Here is a 23,400-nt window from a genome sequence, read left to right on the forward strand (position 1 = left end):
AACCTTGATACTCCTCAAGCTTCTTGGCCAACTCCTGCTCCAGCTGCATCAGTGAAAATGAAATTTAATTTAAGAGAACAGTTATCATACATTCATAGCTCCATATCAGCTTGTACACCCATAGGCCTCATAAATAAATACCTGCTGTATCTTGACCTTTTTCTTTCCGGCCACAAATGACGGAGGATCACACTCCTCCTCAAGATCCACTCGCATAAACTCATCGATGGTTAAGTTACTGGTGGGGGTCTCCTCAAACTCTGTCAGCCTGGGCATCAGTGCAGAGGAAGAGTTTGGTGAAATTTAACTGTGTAGACTGCATAAGGTTTTGTAAGATTCTGAGGGATTTTCCTGATTATATTTGAGCTCTAAACCTTTAAAACTTTTTTAAACTTGTGTTGTAATTCATTAAAAATATATGCAATGTGCACATGCGCATCATGTGGTAAATGACACCATCACATCACATATACACTCACTTATACAAATAGGAGCTCCTTTGAAACCTTGTTTGGTACATCATATCTGCAGGACACGACTGGTGTCACAGCTATCTTAAAAGTTGCTAGATTTGTCACTAGACAAATAAAAACAGTAGCTAAAGTAGTCTGAAGTAGCTAAATTGCAACACTGGTACCTATATCAAACAGGATGTTGTTTAATGTCACTTCCTGAAAGATGATGTCATCAGGAACTGCCTTTCGTTAGTTAAAGAGATATTATAAACAACAAATATCTCTTGACTCTAGTCTGTATCCCCGTACAACAGTGAATCACAAAAATGCATTCGACCACTAAAATAATCAAATTAATGCAATTTTATTGACACCATATTTATTTTATCGTGAATAAAGAAAACTAACTTAAATGATTTTTATCTTGCATATTTTCTGTATTCTTAAACATGATAGTATCAGCAAAAAGAAGCGGAATGACTCATGTTGGACATAAAAATATTTTTTTTGTCATTTGGAGTGATGTATTTTTAAGCAGTAGGAGACAGTATCCCCAGAAATCTGCCTTGACATTCACCTCTTTCTAAGCGTGGCCTCGCACACCTTGACGACAGATATCACCTCCTTTACTGTGCGCCTGAATTCATGCATACGGGCCGCCACCAGCAGAGCTGTGGAGGACAAAGGTGAGAATATTTTTATAAATGTTTCCCTAAATGTTTCCATAGGAAAGTGAACGCCCTTGTGGTAAACTTGTGGTAAAAAATATTTTGCTTATAATTTTAAATCCTTCCTCTAAAATGTTAACTCAGGAAATTGACATTTACATTTAGCATCATCACCCGAACACAGTGAATGATTAATAATGAATGATTAATTTTTCAGATATTGCAGCAGCGGATGTTCGATGGGAAAACTGAGACACTCAGAGAAAGTGGGAAGGATGAGCTAGAGATGGAAGTCAGCTTTCTATTCCTGAGCACCAGGGCGACTTGGTGAAGACAGAATGCAGGAACTGTTCTCCTTTAAATAGATCCATGTTGTGGTTAAGCACTTGTTGTGATGTTTTCTGTTGTGGAACTCATTGTTGCTACTCCCAAGGAAAATGGTACATTATAGACTAGGGATTTGCTCTATGTTCTGACTGATTTGAAAAATTGTAGACTGAAATACCTTTTTTAATTTTAGGCTGACAAAGAAAGCATTTTAAAATGGATAGAATCTGAATCTTAAAAGCATGGGAAGTTAATCCAAAACAAACTGAAGTTTATATGAATAGTTCCACCAAAAATTACATTTCTGTCAAGATTTACTCACCTTCGTGCTGTGCCAAACCCATTGTTTCCATGGAACAGAAAATATGTTATTCCATGGAATAGGGAAAGGCATACAGTACATATCTGGTACAACATAAGGACGAATAAATGATGAGACGATTTTCAACTATAACCCACGGCCTCAGATGGTTTCTCATCTGAAATTAGACAATTCACCTGCTCCACACAATCCTGATGGTCGTCGCCCGGTGTGCATCCAGTCCCGTTTCATCCTCTGCAGCAGCCGGAGAGCCGTCATTGAAACCTCATGAGTCTTTTCACCAAACTCCAACATGTGTGCGAATCGAGGAATATACAGACATGGATCTATAGACAGGAACAAACAGTTTGAGAGTCAGCTTTTCAATCAACGTCTGTAGTATACACAAACTTCACAAATCTGCACCAAACTGATACGTCACAGTGAAGTTTATTAGAAAACCAGGCAATGCACCTCTTCCTGTGTACATCTTTCAGACGATGACCTTTCTGAAGATTAAAAAAGCATCCCTTTTAAAGGTTCTCCTTCCAAGTAAAATCTAGAACACAGTCTCCCGTGGGAACCTTCATGGCTTGGCTTGGAGTCACTCCGTGGGAGCAAATATCTCTCACTTCCACCTACTTGTAAGTCCTTGGGTAAACTCATTATGCTGCCCCAATATAGCCCAAACATCACTGCTGTCCCAATAAGAAGGAAATGAGCTCATCTCAGAAAGACGGTCTGCCATGATCCTATCTAAATAGCAATACTTTTGGGGATTCCACCTTCACTTAAGAGACATATTTTTTGAATAAATTTGTTTTTGTTTTTGTATATCAAATTTGTGGTTGACAAAGCAAGTATTGAATGTTATTTTAGAAAAACAATTTCTCCACTGATCTATGCTACACTAAAATATAGATTGATTTTTAATTATATGATTTGAGAAACGGTGGGTTGGAAAAGTGAGAAGTGAAAAATGGATCCAGAGAGAATTAATCAAATAGATGTGAGAAGAGTTGCTGGGGACAGGAAAGATGACCCCAAACTACAGACGAAGCTTTTTGCTTCCATGCTAAAATGTTCTATGATCTAGATTGAACATTAATCAGTTTAGCTTGCTTTATTTAACATCTTGCTACCGCACACAAAGACAAGCCATCAATACACAGGTTCAGACTACTCCGAAAAGTCGATGACCTTCTCTTAGTGATTGTTAAAATGATAATTTGCCGGTTTGAGGAAAGCTTGATTTTGACACAGTGGGAGTACAATCTGAACATGCTAATCAAGAATTTCACAATTACTACATAGCAGAAGTGGTAATTGTACTTTTGATCATCGATCAGGAAGGTAAGTTCATAATACACAGTGCAGGAAAACAACACTCAGAGGGTAAAATGAGTGTGTGCATTCATATGTAAGTGATTTTAACATATCCCATTATAGAATTCTGTCATTGTAACATTGACTCATAAACTATGGAATGGTTGATGTAGACACCCCTGATGTGTAAATATGCAACAGCTGTACCAAATAAGTTGCGACTGTGCAAATGTAACTTAGCTTTCTTGAATTTAATGTAATTGCATAATAAGCCATTCCACAGTTGGAAACATCTTGAAAAAAAATGGTTTTATATGCAAATTGTATGATATCAAAGTTACACGTTTCTAGTAGTTGTGCAGTTAATTTTCATATTTTTAATTTAAGAAAGTTTTAGAATGTTTGCACAACCGAAACGCAATAATATATCATTTTAATAAAAATGATTATATTAACCTATTAAGATTTTGTTTAAATCTACATACAATATATATCTTTTTTTGCAATTTTTAAAAAATGTTTTCGCAAGTAAATCAATAACAGTTACAATTTAAAAAATATTTCAAATGTAATTTATAAGATGTGTTGTATTTTGAATTCAATCTTTCTTTGTAAAAGGCACACAATTGATCATACTGATTTCAGTTAAGGATTAAGGATTCATTAGATTATATAAACATTGAACCTCATGTTTTAGTTGTCACAGACACAATTACAGCAGTGTTGTTCATGTTTTAGTAGTGACCACAATATTGAATATGCACAACATCAACATTATTACGAATAACTAACTATGTTGCACATACGCCAGCACATCTAAGCGTAAAAATCTAATAGAAAACCTACAGCTCACATACTATACCACTACTAAAACATACTAAAATACTAATAATTTACATAACAGTAGGCCTACAGAGTTTTGTTTCCCTCAAAAAAGGATTAAGTGTTCCTTTTTGTCCCTATGTAAACAATTATTGTCACTGCCGAAACAATGATCCCCAGTGATAAGTTTCGGTCGTGACCATTTTTGAAAACGTTTTGGCCTAGCTCATCAGGACGGTCATCTCCCAATTGAAAGTACCCAATAAATTATGTTACATATATTAATCTTACCGATATTTTAAATATTATTGTTGGTTTCTATACAGAATAGGTCGATTTTCTGTAAACAATTTAGATATTAAATGTGTTTTTTATGCACGAATTCTGTAGAATGACCCTAATAACTGTATTTCTTTTGTAATGCACATTGCTACCTTTCTCGAGTTTAATATGATTTAATAATTCCACATACCATTTCAATTTCAGCACTCAAAAATGCTTCAATGCTTTAGAAACAAGTCTGATGTTTATTTGAAACGTTTCGATCGCTGTACGTTTATCTTAAAACAGAATCGTCTAACTTGTGAGATAACATAGGGCGCTTATCGTAGGCGAGGGCTCGGGTTTCCAGCGGCGGAGCCCTCTGTTGGAGATCCGGGGAAACGATGTAAGCCCAACCCCCTCTCTCTCGTAGCTCAATCTGGATTTAACATGGCTTCTGCTGCCAGCGAGCCTTCAAACACCAAACCTGGCATACTGAAGCAGCGCTTGGGTCGGCTCAATAAGGTAAAGAACGACTGATGATGCGCTGTTTGAGTTCCTCTGTAGCTATTGCTTTATTGAATCGCGGGCAATGATTAATATTACTTCGACTGAGTCCGTTTCGGCGGACGGCAGCTCTGTTCTGCAGCTACTTTATCTCTGTTGACCGAACCGGTTTGCGATGAATTCCCGCGTTGTGGTAACTGATCGTATGAATATTAATGGTGAAAGTGACGATAGATGCGCTGACAGGAGCCGAGCGCTCCGTTGCAGATGTGTATCCCCCTTGAGCCGAATTGTAACCCAGCATCAGATTGTTGAGACATTTTAGACCGCATCAGCAAAACTGAGTGTAGTGGAAACTGCTACTGACGCTCGCAGAATACAACGGTGTTGTTTTTTATCGCGCGCTGGTAAATGGCCATTGAAAAAGTTACTTTATGATATCCGGATTTTGACATAAAGCTGCACAAATGATTGTGTTCTTAGCATGTTCCGCATTTGCATTACGCTTGTGGTTTTTATCGTCCGTATTTGTAGACGTGATGACGTGAACATAGGCTGTCAACAACAAGCTAAGGGTTAATCTCTGCCGTGCGAGCGCGAGAGAGGGGCGACCCGTATGGCTAGAGGCGGCGCTTCGGGGCGACTGACGTCGAACTCTCCCGCAGGTTTGATTTGACAACAGAAAGGTGGGCGGCGTCCTCGCGTTACGCACAAGACGGGCTTTTACAATACACGGTAGAGATGCAGAGAGATGCGTTCGGAGTGAAAACACGGCAGATATGCAGGATGACGACCAGCGAGTAGGGCTTGTCGTATTTGACTCTGTCTCTTGACTCGATTTCATATTTGACCAAAACTCGTGGCTCACTTTTCTTTGCAACGCATCCCCGCAGAAACAACACTGTTCGAAGAGAGATCGTTTTGGGGGGGATGAGGAAAAAGTCTTGGAGACGGAATATTTCCGCTGTACGGATACGTTGATATTTTGTAAATGTTTCCAGGGTCGGTAACGACATCTGCTCTGTTTTCCAGAAGACAAAAACATGGGAATGAGTAACCGAGCCCTGAAAACATAATTGAATTAAAGGGTGCTGTGGTTTTCCGATACACCTGCCTTCTGATCACGCGGCAGACTGGTGGATAGACTTGCTGATGCCAACAACGCCAGATTGCCTGTATGGCAGGATCATGAAGTTTTTGACGTTTATCCTTTTACTTCCAGAAACCTTAAAGAGGACTAAAAAGGGTGGAAAACAGCTCAGCAAGCTGCCAGTATGCTATGAAATCGTGACTTTGTCCTTGAGGAAGAAGATGGCTGCAGAACTATATCCTGCCAGCATAAACACCAACCTCCCGAACAGCAACACCACCGCGGTAACCGCTGCCAGCAAAAAGAGCATCGTTGAAGTCACCCAGACGGTGACCACCCCGACCACGACTGCCACTCAGCAGAACATCAACAATAACAACGTAGAGACCGCCCGCTGGCAGTCAACTCATCCGACATTGCGCGAGAGGTAAGGACACGTCCTGGATTGCTTTTTAAAACCAAATCAACTACAACGTTATCAAAACTTGAATATTCTGCTACGTTCTCTCTCCAGGAATGCTTTGATGTTCAATAACGAGCTGATGGCGGATGTTCATTTTGTCGTGGGTCCTCCTGGTACCTCGCAAAAAGTTCCAGCACATAAAGTTAGGGCATTCGCTTTTGCCAAAATGGATCTTAGTTGGCACTTTTATCAACAGTCTATCTAATAACATTGTGTAACGTTTGTTTTTGCAGTATGTGTTGGCGGTGGGGAGTTCTGTATTTGGTGCCATGTTTTATGGTGATCTAGCTGAAGGAGAATCAGAGATTCATATTCCTGACGTAGAGCCTGCTGCTTTTTTAATCCTTTTAAAGTAAGTCATCAACAATTATATCTTAATAATGAATCTTTTTTGCATCAATAAAGACCCTAATGCTTTTAATCACAACTATTGCAAAGAGATTGTGAGTATCTAAATAAAAATTGTCGTTTATTAACACTTATTTGTAAAGGTCTGTGGGAAACAAATAAGTCCAGTGTTTTTTGGTTTGGCTATTTTACCTAAAACATGACTCTTCTGAGGAAGACAAAAGAAGATATTTCGAGAAATGTCTCTGTGGTTTTGTTTCCATACAATGGAAGTCAGAGAAGTCCAATGTTGTTTGATTATCAACATTCTTCAAAATATCTTCTTTTGAGTTCTGCAGAAAAAAGTAGGTTATAGAGGTTTAACATTTTGGGGTGAACCTTCCCTTAAGTTGTTTTTCCATTTGATCACTTCCAGGTACATGTACAGTGATGAGATTGAACTTGATGCGGACACGGTGCTGGCCACTCTGTACGCTGCCAAAAAGTATATAGTGCCTGCTCTGGCCAAGGCCTGTGTCACCTTTCTGGAGACCAGCCTGGAGGCCAAAAATGCCTGCGTGCTTTTGTCGCAGAGTCGGCTGTTCGAGGAGCCCGAACTGACCCAGAGATGTTGGGAGGTCATTGATGCTCAGGCCGAGCTGGCCCTTCGCTCTGAAGGCTTCTGTGAGATTGATCTTCAGACTTTGGAGATCATACTGAAGCGTGAGACTCTCAACACCCGGGAGGCCATCGTCTTCCAGGCCACTATTGACTGGGCCGTGGCTGAATGCAAAAGACAGGGACTAGGGCAGACGGCTCGTAATAAAAGGGCAGTGCTGGGGAAGGCACTGTCTTTGGTTCGCATCCCCTCTATGACCCTGGAGGAGTTTGCGGACGGGGCTGCGCAGTCAGACGTTTTAACGCTGGAAGAGACTCATGATATCTTTCTGTGGTACACTGCAGCCAATAAACCCAAGCTGGAATTCCCACTGCAGAAAAGAAAGGGTCTGACGCCGCAGCGCTGCCATCGGTTTCAGTCGTCGGCTTACCGCAGCAACCAGTGGCGTTATCGGGGACGTTGCGATAGCATCCAGTTCGCTGTGGACAAGAGGATCTTCATTGCCGGACTTGGTTTGTACGGTTCCAGTGGAGGAAAGGCAGAGTACAGTGTAAAGATTGAACTCAAGCGCCAAGGAGTCACCCTGGCCCAGAACATAACTAAATTTGTTTCAGATGGATCCAGCAACACTTTCTCCGTATGGTTTGAACACCCGGTCCAGGTGGAGCAGGATGCCTTTTACACAGTCAGCGCCGTGTTGGATGGGAATGAACTTAGTTACTTTGGACAGGAGGGTATGACAGAGGTGCAATGTGGAAAGGTGACCTTCCAGTTTCAGTGTTCTTCGGACAGCACCAATGGCACTGGAGTGCAGGGGGGGCAGATACCAGAACTGGTCTTTTATGCCTGAAGTCCTCAGGACGTCCATATTGCAGTGCATTCCGCTAACTGGATTAAGATAGATCGAATAAAGGAGTATACAGGGTCTCATGCCTTCATAATGTAGCAGTGAAGAACTCTATAGTAATGGCTCTTCGATACCATAAAAGACTCCGATTTGGATTTCAAAGGAATGTTTTTCAGCTTTATTTATTGAAAAATATATATATTTGATTTAATTATTGATGCTGCAGCAAGCAGATCTATATATATATATATATATATATATAAATGAGATAGTCGTTCTGCTCTGACAGTGGACAGAAGCCACTAGTATTTCGTGTTTTGTACATAACTTGAGGTCAGTTTGTTTTCAGCTTGATGCTGACAGACAAATGAAATGTCTTGTATTAGTGATCAGCTTCCCAAACTGATTATAAACGTTTTTTTTGTGACTTAAGTTCAGTGTTTTCTCTTGTCTTTGATAGTTACTCATGTACTGATGCACAGCATTATCGTTTGAATATTGTCTGACATCATAAATCAAACAAGACAGGTTGAACTTAATTTATAAAATATATAAAGTAATACACTTATATGTGGGACCATTAAGTCATTTTGACTATGATAACTTTATTTCATGGGAATTGTGTACATTATTTTCAAACAAAAATGAGAAAATTAACCCAAATTCCCACACGGTAACCGCAGTGGGCTTGTGTAAATGAGTCGGTGATTAAGTTTGGATGAAATATTCATCTTGAAAGGCCACAAAGAAACTATTATCCCTAGCAGGCTGCAATAGGAACTGAATAGGGAGTCTGTTTGAATTGAGCCCATAGAATCTGCTTCTCCACCGTTTGCATTCTAATTGAGGGTTTAGTAAACACGCAGCAGATGCAGCGTTGTAAAACAGCAGATTTCTAACTGAAAAAACAGATGAATATTGACTTATGACACATGGGGAGCTGCTAATCAGACTGCATTCTGTTGATAAAGCCCAGTACGTTAACATTGAGATGCTCTCTGTGTGTACAGGGTATGTCTCTCCTTCTCTAAACGGATGAGTCTGTTTAAAAAATGGCATACTTGTTTCCCCCTTTGCCAAAAACGTTGCAGAGAAAACGTCAAACCATATACTTTCTGTCATGATGCAGCGCCCCCTAGTTACACCCAGCAAAACTGCATCCCACTGACAATATTTTTACACACATTTTCAACTATGCATTAAATATATATTTTCTAATCAAATGTACACATTTAAAAAGCACGAAAATGGGTGCATGGTGCTCCATCAGTGAATAAAAGAAAATAAACCACAGACCAAAACGGATGAACAGGTATACTTGCATTGATCCAGCTGTAGTGTATTATTGATAACCAATTTAGCAAAAGAATTGCTGGGAGAGATACTGTCTGTTTTATTAATGGGGTCCATCTAAAACTATTGTTCTGGTCAGCTGAAATACATTAGGAAAGTCAAAGTGAGGTCATAAAACAGAGACTTACCAACGGCCGGAGCGTTGATACAGAGCTCTCTAGCCAACAGCAAGAAGGTCTTTCCCAGAATATACACATTCACCTGCAAGTACAACATAATATAAAAAATGAATAAAAAATACAAAGACTGAAACAAAATCCTTTGTTCTATATAATGGGTTGTACTTTAAATTAGTTCATATATATTAATATAAAAATTTAAAAAATTTTTAAAACTTTAAAATGAATCAAAGGTCACTAAAATCTGTAGCATTCAATTTATTATGTAAGACATATATTAATATAATTTCACTGTGCCACACAAGCTCTGCTGAGTTGTAAATGCTTTTTACAGTTTATTTAAAGTTTGACTTGTGTCTGACACCAGTAATAGGAATGACAAATCTTGTTATATGCGAATATAAGGTGGTTGTCCAAAACAATGTCGAAAAAAACAAATGTACATTTATAACAGCACCTCAGACACGAATAATGAGGATGGGGTTCATGACCTTGGCACCAGGTTAGTAAGCCTGGCACCCAGGCAGAGTAAACTGGGGTCTGGGTTTGGGTGTGGCGGCGCTTGCTAAAGATTCATAGCATATTTCAGCCTGGTTCAGCCCTAACCTTTCAGCATCTGTTCATATTCCCTGGACAGCTGGGGGTGTAAAAATAACATTACACCAGCATTGCAGTGTCCACCCCTAAAATAACTGCTAATAAAAACCGCACAGCATGTCTTGTCACAAAGGCAATATGCAGCTTGTTTTTTAAATAAAGCATGATAAACTGTGTGTTATAGTATTTCGTTTGAATGTCCATATTTATAAATATGTGTTATTCAGTATACGTATACTATATATAAACAATTTATGAACAACACCGGTGTGTGATTACCTGATATGACGCATACAACACTTTCTCTATCGTACTAACAGCATTGTTTTATCTTGTTGAAAACAAATGATTTCAAGGTAGAACATCAGGCAACCACAGCAGCTCATGAGGTCATGTTATTCAGAGGATGTTCAAACAAATCAAAGAAATTCAAAGGAAGCCAACCTGTAAAAGATCACTCAGGTCCAGAAGCATGTCTGCAGATCGGTTAAGGAGGCGAATAAAACAAGCCACGTTCAAATACACACCTAACGGTAATGAGTCAGCACCGACTTTCAAGTCAATGCTAGTCACAGTGATAAATTAAGCATCAGATGGTTCTGTAATCGAGTTTAGACTTTTATTGATCATCTATTCAAATCAAACGGGCCTCAGGGCAGATCTCTGAGATAGTTACCCTGCCCATCTGTTTCTCCTCACCTGAGCGGCACGCACGCCTCACCCAGACACACACCTGAGGCATGTGTCTCCATAGTGACCATTGCTCCCTTTAGCGTGGAGATGAGCACCACTACAAGATAACAGAATCCTACACTATCAAGAGTCTGAGGGCTTTAATTATGGCCTTAACCCTGACTTCAAAAACATGAGTACTTATACGGCTATGATATTGACAACTGCGTCAAAGCAGTTATGAACCATTGATTTAGGATATTTAGTGCTAAGTATTATAAAAAACATGTTTGTACTAATCAACAAACAGACAAACAATGCTTGATAAATAGAAAATAAGGACATATCAGATGTCCCAGCAGCAGTTATCACACATTGATCTGATTTCATTTTTCCCAGACATGCATACACAATGAGTCTCGTGAGATCATGATCTTTCAGCTCAACAACTGGCCCATCAGTTCAGTGATCAACAGTCATTCATCACCAAGAAAACAGATGTAAGAGTGCAAAAAAACATTTTGGAGATGATGGAAAACAGGTAGAATCAACAAGAAAATGCTGAGATTGAGGCTAATGAATGATCATTTGAACAAATATTCATATAGATGAATATTTGAAAGAAATTTGTCTAAAGAAGTGCAATGGATAGAGTGCCACAATCTTCAGTGATTTTCCTTTTAAACCTGTGTGATTTTCTTTTTTCTGAATAACACTAAATAAAATATTTTGAAAATTGTTGGAAACCAATACCTGTTGGTCCCCTTTTACTTCTATTGTATGGACACAAAATGGGGACCAATGGTTTTCTATTACCGACATTTTTCAAAACATCTTTTGTGTTCTCCAGAAGAAAGTCATACAGGTTTGAAATGACAAGAGTGTGTGTAAATAATGACAGACATTTAATTTTGAAGGGGAACTATTCCTTTAATTTAAAGAACCGTATTATAAATGTATATGTCTTGAGTATCATTTCACTTTTAGCTAAAGGGTGCTTGGCAGACTGTTTCGTTTGTCCGGTATAAATCACATCACAAAAGAACCTTGAAATAAATATGCAATGGGTTTGGCTATTTGTGAACTGGTAGCTTTGTCCTTCTGTTCTTCAGCATAAAGTACTCAATAATCTTAGCAACTGAATGAGCCCCGCCTATGGACAAGTAACAATTGTGCTTCGGTAACTCTCCTGTAAATAGCAGATTAGCACTCAGTCAAGCCTGACCCAATACAAAAGCAGAGGAGAGATCTGGGTGTGGCTGAGGGCAGATAGAATGGTGCTTGCCAGTGTGCGTGAGTGAGTAAGAGTAAGAAGGAAAGAGAGAAAGCGGTGATGTAACAATATCCTGGCTTGCCGTGTTGTAACACAGGTGTGGCGATTCAACAACTACCCACATATAATGTGAGAACAGAATTATGACAGGTTGGGAAAAACAACTCTGAATAGTAATTTCCATCACTACATAGCATTATTAAAGGGGTAGTTTACCCCCTCCCCCAAAAAGCACCCTCATGTTAATCTCCTTATGTACATGACTCCTTATGTGTAACACAATATAAGATATTTTATAAATTAAAAATTAAAAATTGAGAATCACTTCTATTGTCAAGTCAAGCTTAACTCAAACTAAACTTTAAATAAACAGTAAGTATTTTTGTGCCCATACTATGGAAATCCAAGGTGGCAAGTGTTGTATCAACGTCCTTAAAAATATCTTCCTTAATGTTCCGCCGAAGAAAGAAAGTCTTGCAGGTTTAGAATGATGCAAGGGTAGTAAATAATTTTGAACTATTCATTTAACTACTGTATCAGAACTTAACCTTATTCTCAGTTGCGTTGAAAAAGGGCATTTTGCTGAGTGAATTACTTTGCATATCTTACTGTGAACACACTAATCACCCTATTTAACATAATAAAATAATAGCATCCGAATTCGCATACTCTGACAATGCGTACAGAATTTGAATAATTACCTACCGATTGATCGTTAAAACAGTAAGTTCTATATAGTATGAGAGGGAGTAGTATGTACTGTATACATTTCAGACTGCGTCCGCAATATTTTATTGTCATGTGACCCGTATGCTCTTTGACCTATGATGTATAAACAACAACCTGTACGTCTAATTCAAGGAAGTTAAATGAGTATCAGTTCATTCAATGACTCAAAATGTGACTTCCTAAAGCAGTGGTTCTCAAACATTTTTGTTGGAAGGCCCCCTTTGTGTAGGGCGTATCACTTTGCGGCCCCCCAAAATAAAGACTTATAATCTTAAACTTAAAATTATAATTAAACCAATAGAATATTCAGTTATACATAAATCAGTTTTTTGGTTGGTGGGCTTATTTGTCTGATGTTTGATTGCAAATTTATGATACATTTCTATATTTCATGGATCCCCTGGATCCATCTCGGGGCCCCCAGTTTGAGAACAGCTGTCCTAAAGTGCTTTACATGATTGACTTTGGGAAATGTCCTTGGAAAATCCTCAAGGTGCAGTAAAACTTTTTCCTCTTTCTCTCTGACACAATATTGTAACACAATTGTTTACACATCCTGACCAGTTTTTCACACCCTTCAGACCCAAACTGTCTTTTCCTAAGGAAACATACATGGATAATGAATGTCTTCCTTTCTCATACTTTTCTCATAGGTCAGGTGCTGGATATTGGTAATGCTGCTCTACTTTAGATAAAACAATTAGAAATTACATAAAAAATGCCTTTAGGAGAAAAACATTTCAAAAGCAAAATTTGTATATTTTAAATGTAGATGCTTATCACATTCTACTGATTTAAATACTATACAGTATATAGTAGAAAACTATATGTAAATGTGTTCACTATAATATATAGTGTAAATTACAACGTTTTCAATAATTTTGAATGTGGTGGATATAAGTGATACTATTGTTTCTATACTCTTTAGGTCTTCATTAGGCATGTTAAATGTCTTTCTGTCTCCCGAGCAGTGAAAATATTACAAACCTCTGAATTAATATTTGGGAATAATAACATGTGTACTGTTCAGTAGGCTGGACATGCACACCTTTCTATAATTTGTATGTGGATTACACTTCACAAAGAGTTTTGGCCAGGTTTCACACCCAAGGGATAATAGTGGAAAGGATACGTGGCGTTCCCTCTGTCCTGCAGACCAGGTAGAGACAGGCCGCTATCACGTGTGTCATCTTGCGGCCTCGTGTCAGGTGCTTGCTCACCACCATCTTGAAGAAATTAAAGGCCGTGTCCAAGCAGTGCTGGTTTAACTGCAGCTGGCTGCCGAGATTGTGTATCTGTCGTTTCCCTAGAGATGGAACACACACATGCATCACATCGGCACGTGCACTCACACACGGCCAGTCATGACTTCACACGCAGGTGTTTGGTTTTCTGGTAGCAGTGATGTCATGAGAACGGCCCAAAGCCAGGCGAGTTTTCATGTGCCCTGGAAATAAAACTGGGCGGAAAGACAGCTGTTTTATGCCTCGTGCGAGGCCATCTGCAATCTTTCCTTTGCAATTCTGTAACTGTCGCTTGTAGGCCTTCTCCCTTTAAACAGACACTCTCACAACAGGCCAAGTTGTAAGTCATTGGACACGGAAAAAATCAGTCTGCACTGAAATCCCATGACAGGCCTGGATGTGTTAAACATATTAAAATCTACATCTAAAACCACAGTCCAGTAGGCTATCTGGCACATTTTTGTATTTACTTAACACAGTACATATTATAAACAAGTGGCTACAGACATACAGTATGTCATAGAGTTAATGAGTTTGACGTGTTCCTATCATCCATCACGCAGAAGTGTTTAAATGTAATAAATGCTTTCATCGATCTGTTCTCTAGATTTGTGTTGTTATGTTGAAGAGAATAGCGGATGCACAGATCATCCACGTATCCACAGTGTGAGAAGCTCTCTTCTATACAATGAAAGTGAATTTGACTTGCAAACTACTAATCGATTGTTGTGAAAATTTTGTGTGAGGGATTGATTTGGGTTAAAACCCAAATCATTTTAATTTATAATACCAATATATGACATTTGAGTTTCAACAGACAAAAGGTTGAGTAAATAATGACAGATTTAGACATTTTGGGTGAATTATCCCTTTAACATGAAGCTGCAATGTCAAGTGTTGTGTTGTCGAGCCAAGTTCAAATATAACTCCAAAAGCTTTTAAGAGGGTAATCCCTCTATTCTGGACTCACTGTGTGCAAACCCTAGCCTCTCTCTCTCCATTACGTTCTCCGGGCCTGTTTAATCCCAAAGCACTTTCACACTACACACAGCGTTGGATTAGCAGCCTGGACTTCAGTGACCTTCTGCATGCCAGATTCATTGCATAACTGCTGCAAACACTGCAGGTACACTGAGGTCTGGACACTTTTGTTTTTATGAACACAGGGATACTTAGACCATTGCAAAGGACTTTTAAATGTGTCAAATGTGAATAAGATTTGTAATTTTAACGGATTAATTTAACTCAAAATGAAAACACTTCATGTATTTAACACATGGTTCAAAATGACTATTTTTTCAGAGAAACACAAAAGAAGATATTTTGAGAAATGTTGTTTTGTGTCATTTTGTGTTGTTTGGCCAATGTTGTTTGGTTACCAACGTTCTACAAAATATCTTCTCTTGTGTTCTGCAGAAGACCGAAAGTCATACACTTTTGAAATAACAAGAGGGTGAGTAAATGATTTACGATTCAGATAATAAGATATAAAATATTATTATTTTTCAATGCTGAATCATGTTTATACAGCCTATGGCCTTGACTATTTTAGAGATTGTGTTTTTTCTCTCTGTTCTTCACTTCACAAACAAAGACATCAGGATAAGGAGTCATTTCCTTGACAAAAAGCAAATGTTGATAAGATTTTCCTTTATTATTTACCCGCATCCAGAATAAAAGTTTGAGTTTACATAATATATGTCTGTGTACTGTGCATAATAATTTTGTATTTATAAACCCAAAAACATGCACATACATGTAAATATGAGTTTATTTATATTTACCAATAATTGAAATTATATATAAACATTGAAATATATGTGTATGTGTTTAAAAACACGATAAATCGATCGTTTGACAACCCTATTTATTTATTTAGTTAGTGAATTATTATTTAAAGTACAGTATGTTTAATTGGAGCTTGAGATACAACTGGTATCAAATTTGTTACATATAAATGTTATAATAATAAATGTTATATATAATTAACAGCAATTGAACTGCATTAGTTCTGAATAAGAAAAGATGTCCCTACCATTCTGGAGTGTCTGAGCCCGTGATTCTTTTCCCAGACTTGTGTGAAACCCAGTGCTCAGGACTGGAGCTTTAGAAGTACCTGAAAATAATACAAAAGACGCAAATTGTTGTAAATAGAATGTTGAAACACAAAATGTTGTAAATAGAAACATAGTTCAAATTAATATTTGGAATACAGTACATAAGCGTCTGCGGCTCTTTTACTCATAGTGCTCTGCAAACAATTATTATTTAGCTTGACAAGCAATACACAAATAACAGACTATAATGTCTTAAGCCACATAATCAAGTGCCCTCCAGTGGAAGTCTGTGCAAATGGCAACTTCAAACATTGCATTGTTCCTACAGTGACCCCTACCGGACACAAAGGCTTACTGCATTCTCCACACAACTGTTCCTATAGCAACCAAAAGACACTGATTGACACACCTGACACTGATAACTGGACTTGGAAGATACAAATACACCACAACAGTACTTGGCTCTGCTTCTCAGCAGCATTTTGCTCCATAATTTTTCGTTCTATCAGGTAGTTTTGGCCATATCATGGCACTTAAAATTAGCTTTTATTTTGGGTAAGTTTACTAGGTCAATGTAAGATACAGAAAATACAAAACATGTGATCACAGATTTGACATGCCAAACGAATTATATTCCACAGGCTTATGTCCATCTGCGTTCAAATGTGTGTGGGGGACGGATATTGTGTTACAACTGGTCAACAAGGTCTGTTTGTAGTCACGAAAGCTCCAACATTCAGGCAAAAAGTGTGATTTTTATAAGTTGTGTGCGTTAAACAAAAGGCTGTCATTTGTTAAGGTACCATTGAGACAGCGTGTCGTGACCGTTCTTTTTGGGTGTCTGTTTATGTCGGCTGTTCTGGCCATGTCCCAAGATTTGAGGCTATAGGTATGTCAGTACGGCTTGAAGTGATCATGTACCATAAACCATAACATGCGTTTAAATTCTCATGTCAGGTCATGTTTCTTTAGTTGAAAACAAAGTGCATATCATTAATAAGGATCGAGCATCCATGTGTGGTTACACATTACACAACTTGGATGGTCGTGTGGTTCTGAGGGCTTCCTATTTTTCCTGCCTCACTGAAAACCAGGTAAGACTTTAAAAGATGTTGTCGAAATATGTCTCGTTTTTGCTTAGAAATTCCATAAATACTGTATTTACGAATTCATATATGAAAATCTGTGTCCTGTCTCGTTCTTGTAACTTTGTTTTATATTGTACACCATGTTGTAGAATGATGACCACTTCCTATTCAAGTTGAATGTTGTTTTGACTGATGACAAAGGAAAGGAGAGTAAATACTTTCTCTCAGAGACTTGCACGCTGCCTGTGGATTGGTCAGCAAAAGAGGTCCTCTGTGCAGAAAATTATGTGGAGGTGAGATGTTGGGTGATTGATGTTATTCTGTGGCTTTACCTTCGCTCAGGCAGTCGGTCAACCTAATCCGTTTTTGTATGGAGTAGGTAACCGTTGCAAAAGACAAACCTTGCACATCTGATCAAAAGACCACCAAAGAAAACTGGGTGGCTGCTCTTGCTTTGGTAAGAAAGCCTTGAAAATAAAAGCCATATATAAACATTACCTATGAACTTGGCATTTTTAAAATCATGCTTCTCTTATAGGCACAAAGATCTGCCATTTCTGAATGGCAAGTAATGTTCCTGAATAGTGACAACATGGCATCAATGTCTATCTCTGAAGCCAGGCGAATGGGCTACATGGTGGATTCCACCCCGAATAGGGTGGTCTTTCGCTCCACCTACAATCAGCCACATTCAAAAATTACACAGGCAGGTGAAAGCTTGAACTGGAGTTAATGTGTACAGGTTATATAACGGTCTAAGGCATTCTTAAAGTGATAGTTCACGCAAAAATTTAAAATCTGTCATCCTTCTCTTGTCATTTCAAACCTGTATGGCTTTCTTGATTCTGCAGAGCCCAAAAGAAGATATTTTGAAGAATGTTGGTAACCAAAAACCGTTAGTCCCCATTGACTACTACTGTATGGTCACAAAACCAACAAGTCCATGGGGATCTATTGGTTTTGTTTAACCGACATTGTTCAAAATATTATCTTTTGTGTTCTGCAGAAGCAAGAAAGCCATGCAGTTTAAAACGTGGAAGAGGGGGAGTAAATGATGACAGCATTTTCTTTTTGCGGTGAATTATTTCTTTAAACAGATGTATTTTCTCAGATTGATGGCATTGATGTGGAGGTCATTCACATGGCAGTGTTTTTCCGGCAGAAATGGGCTGTAGTGATGCTCGACACATCTGCTGCATGTACAATAGGTAACGCATTTGAATGTGGCTGATATTACAGTATTTCTTCCTTTTTGTTTGGCTTATTATATATTATTTTTATATATATATATTTATGCTACACTTTCTTTTGTGAAACACAACATTTTTACTCATGTCTCAGATGTTTTGTCCATACAATGGAAGTCAATGGGGTTCGATGTTGTTTGGTTAGCAACATTCTTCAAAATATCTAATTGGGTTCTGCAGAAGGAATGAAGTCATACCGGTGTCACATGACATCCGGGAGAGTAAAAGATGGAAGAATTTTCCTTAAATGTGATCTCACGCTTGCAATCTTGAAAATCTATTTATAGCGATTTCTTTAAAAAACCTGCATGTGCATTTCCCAGACACTGATAAATTTTTTTCCATTTGCTGACCTGCTGTTTACCAATCCATTTACCAGGCCCTAGCTCTTTTGATGGAGTGAGTTTACACTGGAGAACTCCTAAACTCATAAGCCCACTGGTGCAGGACCGTTCTGGGTTTATAAGCAAGAACATTGAGCTAGGTGTGGAGGCACAGCTCTTGGATGATGCCACCTGCAGCGCCATGGGTTATATACTAGCAGAAGATGGGAATGTGGTGTATGCATCAGTGCCGTTTAATGCACCAGGAGGCTACAGAAGGGTATGTATTAAACTACTAATGTATGTTTCTTAAATGCCTCATATTTATATGACTTTTCTTTTGCTGCAGAGCTTTGTGGAAAATAACACCTATAAAGAAAGTTACATGGTTTTCCTGTGCTATCAACATATTTTCTCCCATATGTTTACGGATGGTACTGAAATCGAGACCAGACATCGTCAGCTACGGGTCTTGGAGACGCCACTTGTTTCTTGCATGCCTTTTACAATAGATGGTATAAATGTTTTTTACATCCAGTAACTCAATATAATACATTTAATATCCCATATATATTTGATCCTTTATTCTGATGTAAATTTTTGCTTACAGAAACCTTGACTCACGAAGAAGTGTTAACTGTGTATCTGGGAAATTTTGCTCCAGATGTGCAGCTCATTGGAGTAAAGCTCAATGAAAACTATTTTGAAGTAACGGATGCCATTCAGCAGCATTACTTTATTACAAAACTACCCCACGTTAATGGGACCCATGGGATCATCTTCAAAGTCCCTTTTGAAGATAAAGCTGTAAATGGAGCGGTGAGATGTTCTTTAACTTGTCATGCCCACAATATTGGATGAGATGAAAACTGTATTTATTTTTATTTAGAGACAGTTCACAAAATATAAAGAAGTTGTTTGGTCTGGCTTTCAGTATTTGGGTGAAGGCGTTCTTCAATACTCTCTGGAGATTACCTATACCCTGAACATCATAGGACAAAACAACACATTTTACCACCATGTCTCTGTCGTAGCACAAGTTCATGATGCATGTACGTCCTTACCTGACTCGGCAACTTAAATTTATTACATGAGTGTGATTTAGAGAATAGTGATTGTTTCCTTATAATTCAGTCCCTCCAGACATTACTGCTGTATGCACAGCACAAAGCATCATATTCATAATGAATCATCCAAAGCGAGCAGGCATTTGGGAGGTCTGTGTGGGACAACAAACTCTCACGACTGATTTATCCAGACTGAGAGGATACATACTGAAGAACGACAGCCACAGTATGAGTCTGGAGGCCCCGCTCTTCACATCAGGCTATGTTCATGAGGCAAAGTATTTGAAACTTGTGATGTTTATAATGTCTTCATTCAAAAGTAGTCTTGCATTAAAAAAATGTTTTGAAGTTTAAGAATCAAATGGCTTTTTTTAGAAAATAAATCTACAAATAGGTTTAGTTGCCCAGACCGGCTTCTGTTAAAGAAATAGTTCACACAAAAATGAAAATTGTCATCGTTTACTCACCCATAAGTGGTCATACTCTTTATCTACATGTAGAAAAATGTTTGAAACAATAAAGGTTCTGGGGCAATTTTGACTTCCAGAGTGAGCACAACTGCTATGGTAGTCCAGGGTGACCCAGAATTGTAAATTTTTCCACATTCTTTATAAAATGATATGTTCTGCTTAACACAAAAAGATGATATTTTACAGTTTTGAAACAACTAGATTGTGAGTAAATAAAGGAATAGTTTACCAAGAAATGCTAAATCTGTCATTTAAGACGTATGTTAACTAAAAGTGATAATTGACAGAATGCAGTAGATCCTGCATTGTATTGAACTGGGAATTATTATTTTTCTAATTATTTTTTCAGAATGTCACACTGCGAAACTTTGTTGGCATATTTGAGCTTCTTATAAGAGACTTGAAGACTCTGGAGATTCATAGCCGAACAGCGAAGCGCTGTCTCTTTCAGACTTATGATCTAACCGGTAAGACACTATAAAACTTGACCGGCTTTACTGCCACTCAACTCTACGCTGCACTAGATCTCATACTTCTGTTGTTCTAGTGTGTTCACCGGATGGAATGATGACTGTGGTGGCAACCACTACAAAAACCTGGCCAGCAGTACCACCAAGCAACACAACCCTTCTGGACAGAAGATGCAGACCCAAGTCGACAGATGAGACAAGAGTCATGTTTACGTTTGGTGTGACTACATGTGGGACTAGATTAATGGTAAAGGAATTAATTGACCTTAAGACTTAGACACAGTTCACCCAAAAATGAAAAATTTGTCTTCATTTACTTACCCTCAAGTTAATGTAAATGATAACAGAATTTTTTTTTTGTGTGATTTGTCCTATTAATGTTTCTTCTATGTAGAATGCTAAGTATGCATATGTTGCATATGGATGTGTAGGTGGGTGATGGCTACATTGCATATGAAAATGAGATTGTTTCAGAACGAGGTGCCATAACTGACCAGGGATCTGCCATTACACGAGAATCAAAATTCAGGTATTTGTCTTTATCATTGGTAAACTATAAACAATGCCTTTCCGTATTGGCAACAAATAGACCTGTCAATGTCTTAAATACGTGGCTTTGAAATTGAACAAATGTGTTTAAAATTGACTCCTCTTTTCTCCTCTTTGCTGTTTTCTTTAAATGTTGCAGAGTCACTGTGAGATGCTTTTATCAACTGAGCTCAGTTTTGACAGCAAGGCTTTTTGAGGAAACTGGCTTTGGCACACAAGTTACATACGCCACAGGTATAGTTAAATATATGCAGATATCTATATCCAATGATATCTTTCACTTTTATTTACGGACCTCCCTTTGACTTGAAAGGACCACAAGAAAAGCTTATCAGCTCTCACACAGCCTCTGTGTTTGAGCCTAACCCGTGGCCAGACAAGCCCAGCAGAAGCTGTGCTGTAACCGATAAAGAGAACACACAACTTCTGCAGAGAGGAGATCCACGCACTGCTTATTACTCGCCAAATCAAGGCAGAAAGACACCAGAACACCGTTACCATGGGAACGATATTTCACATCAGCACAGAAGTGCTTCACAACCCGAGAAATTTTATCGGCAGAGAGCAAGAAAAAACTTTTATGAAGGGTTATTTAAAAACTACAAATCTTCTCTTGTTGATGTCCCACAACAACCTTCTCCTGTGAAACTGCGTGGATCTCCGGAGAATTCAGTGATATCTGGTGATGACAATCCTGGCAATGGTTTCTACGAGACCTCAAAAAATGCACAGAGCATCACGGATGACTTTCCTGATTTCTTACAGTCGCCCATACCACAGTCTTCGATTACCAGTAATCCAGCAGACTACCATCTAAATAGTAATAAAGTGAGAGACCGACTTGACTTAAAACAATACATGGATCGTTACAGTGCTAACAGCAGTTTTCAAAGATCCTTGTCTATGAATGCCTTGTTTAACAATAATTCGTCTGAAGCTTCCTCACTTGTGGATTACAAAAATAAGTCCCATAATGCTGCAGCTATTGACAACAACGAAAATATTTTCAACAAACGTATAGCTGGCTTAACCGACCAGGGCCAAAAACAATTGGGGAGATACAGTTTTCCCACATTCAACATCAATCGTGAGCAATTTGAAAGCAATGAAAGCCGTGCTAACCCATTTAAAGAGTATGATGTTGTAAATGGACTTCAAGCGCATCATGCAGGGAACTTAATGTATGAAAACTTTGGCTACATTGCAAAAAAACTATTTAAGCTTTTACAATGGCAAAAAGAAAAAGATGGTGGAGGCACAAGCCGTTATGGTCCCAGTGTTCATGATGGAATCCTAAGAGGTATTTGAACTGCTATTTTATATTTAAAGTTAAAGTTTAAATTAAAGTTTTCTAACAGAACAAGCTAAAAGCATTGACATCCTGCTCTATATTTTTCTTCCCTATAGGATGACTACGGCGGCTTAAAAAAAAATCACATTGTGTTTAACAGACTGTTAATAAAACTGTGTTTAACAGATTGTACACATCTCTTTATTTGACTGGCTTAAACAAAATCTGGAATGCAATATTTTTGCTCTATGTAAGCATTTAATCGCTGTACAGATATGTGATCTTCATAAACACAATTGTTTACAGTTACATCCAAAAGCGACTTAAAAATGAGGTAAACAAATAGAAGCAATTGGAACAACATTAGGACAACAGAAAGCATAAGTGCGGTAAAGACTGGTCTCCTATAGCCCACCACAGTATTCAAGCTAAGGATCCTTTCTTTTTTTAAGGATAGAAAGAGTACACAAGAAATACATCCGTAAAAAGTCAGTAATAATCGATCAATGTTGACGGAAAAGATGTGTGTCCAGCCGATTCTTAAAGATGGCTACAGAATCTGCTGATCTTGTAGCAGTGGGCAGATCATTCCACAAATGTGGAACCGATCCAGAGAAGGTACGGGAGTTATTTTTTTGCGATGGCACTTCAAGACGTAATTTATTTGCAGAGCATAGGGATCTGGCGGGTACATAAATCCGTATTAGTGAGAGAAGATATGGGGGTGCAGAACCAGTGGTGCTCTTGTAGGCCAAGAGCAGTAATTTTAATTTGATGCGAGCGACTATAGGGTGTCAATGTAACCTAATGAAGAGAGGAGTGAAGTGTGCTCTTAGAT

The 23,400-nt window shown here is 38.4% G+C and overlaps 3 protein-coding genes across 12 annotated transcripts in view; 2 read left to right on the forward strand and 1 right to left on the reverse strand.

Annotated features, from left to right (window-relative positions):
• brf1b (BRF1 general transcription factor IIIB subunit b) overlaps window positions 1-23,400 on the reverse strand; it is a 68,211-nt gene that overhangs the window by 42,430 nt on the left and 2,381 nt on the right. For 4 of the 6 annotated variants that reach the window (XR_013787701.1, XM_079475579.1, XM_079475581.1 and 1 more), the window contains exons 3-10: window positions 16,036-16,116; window positions 13,889-14,062; window positions 10,527-10,558; window positions 9,495-9,567; window positions 1,949-2,098; window positions 1,033-1,126; window positions 142-268; window positions 4-43 (exon numbers count right to left, since the gene is read on the reverse strand). Coding sequence is in view for 5 of the 6 variants with exons in the window: in XM_079475579.1 (XP_079331705.1) it covers window positions 4-43; window positions 142-268; window positions 1,033-1,126; window positions 1,949-2,098; window positions 9,495-9,567; window positions 10,527-10,558; window positions 13,889-14,062; window positions 16,036-16,116 (771 nt within the window). In the remaining variant the exon portion in view is untranslated. Of the gene's footprint in view, window positions 1-3; window positions 44-141; window positions 269-1,032; window positions 1,127-1,948; window positions 2,099-2,225; window positions 2,358-9,494; window positions 9,568-10,526; window positions 10,559-13,888; window positions 14,063-16,035; window positions 16,117-23,400 lie in introns of those variants that run through there. The other 2 variants (XM_079475582.1, XM_079475583.1) reach the window with 2 other exon arrangements.
• btbd6b (BTB (POZ) domain containing 6b) lies at window positions 4,521-8,172 on the forward strand. 3 transcript variants are annotated; one of them, XM_079474524.1, is made up of 5 exons: window positions 4,521-4,685; window positions 5,890-6,184; window positions 6,272-6,362; window positions 6,454-6,572; window positions 6,984-8,172. In XM_079474524.1, exons 2-5 carry the CDS (start codon window positions 5,979-5,981, stop codon window positions 8,014-8,016), a joined length of 1,449 nt encoding a protein of 482 aa, XP_079330650.1. In that variant the 5' UTR covers window positions 4,521-4,685; window positions 5,890-5,978; the 3' UTR covers window positions 8,017-8,172. The 3 variants fall into 3 exon arrangements, with proteins under 3 accessions (XP_079330650.1, XP_079330649.1, XP_079330651.1); XM_079474525.1 differs by lacking the exon at window positions 4,521-4,685 and adding an exon at window positions 5,414-5,633; XM_079474523.1 differs by lacking the exon at window positions 4,521-4,685 and having other exon boundaries at window positions 5,374-6,184.
• On the forward strand, window positions 16,460-22,752 carry LOC306905158 (uncharacterized protein). Of its 3 annotated transcripts, none has more exons than XR_013787700.1 (19): window positions 16,460-16,612; window positions 16,699-16,763; window positions 16,857-16,946; window positions 17,030-17,151; window positions 17,295-17,438; window positions 17,525-17,602; window positions 17,684-17,851; window positions 18,257-18,353; window positions 18,772-18,995; window positions 19,065-19,230; window positions 19,326-19,534; window positions 19,650-19,767; window positions 19,850-20,055; window positions 20,602-20,719; window positions 20,800-20,969; window positions 21,117-21,251; window positions 21,411-21,505; window positions 21,585-22,571; window positions 22,679-22,752. XR_013787700.1 is itself a non-coding variant. In XM_079475578.1 (19 exons), exons 1-19 carry the CDS (start codon window positions 16,584-16,586, stop codon window positions 22,681-22,683), a joined length of 3,189 nt encoding a protein of 1,062 aa, XP_079331704.1. In that variant the 5' UTR covers window positions 16,460-16,583; the 3' UTR covers window positions 22,684-22,752. The 3 variants fall into 3 exon arrangements, 2 of the variants coding, with proteins under 2 accessions (XP_079331704.1, XP_079331703.1); XM_079475578.1 differs by having other exon boundaries at window positions 21,154-21,251; XM_079475577.1 differs by having other exon boundaries at window positions 19,605-19,767; window positions 21,154-21,251; window positions 22,679-22,750.

The sequence above is a fragment of the Barbatula barbatula genome (assembly GCF_947034865.1).
Source record: "Barbatula barbatula genome assembly, chromosome: 15".
Taxonomy (NCBI): Eukaryota; Metazoa; Chordata; class Actinopteri; order Cypriniformes; family Nemacheilidae; genus Barbatula; species Barbatula barbatula.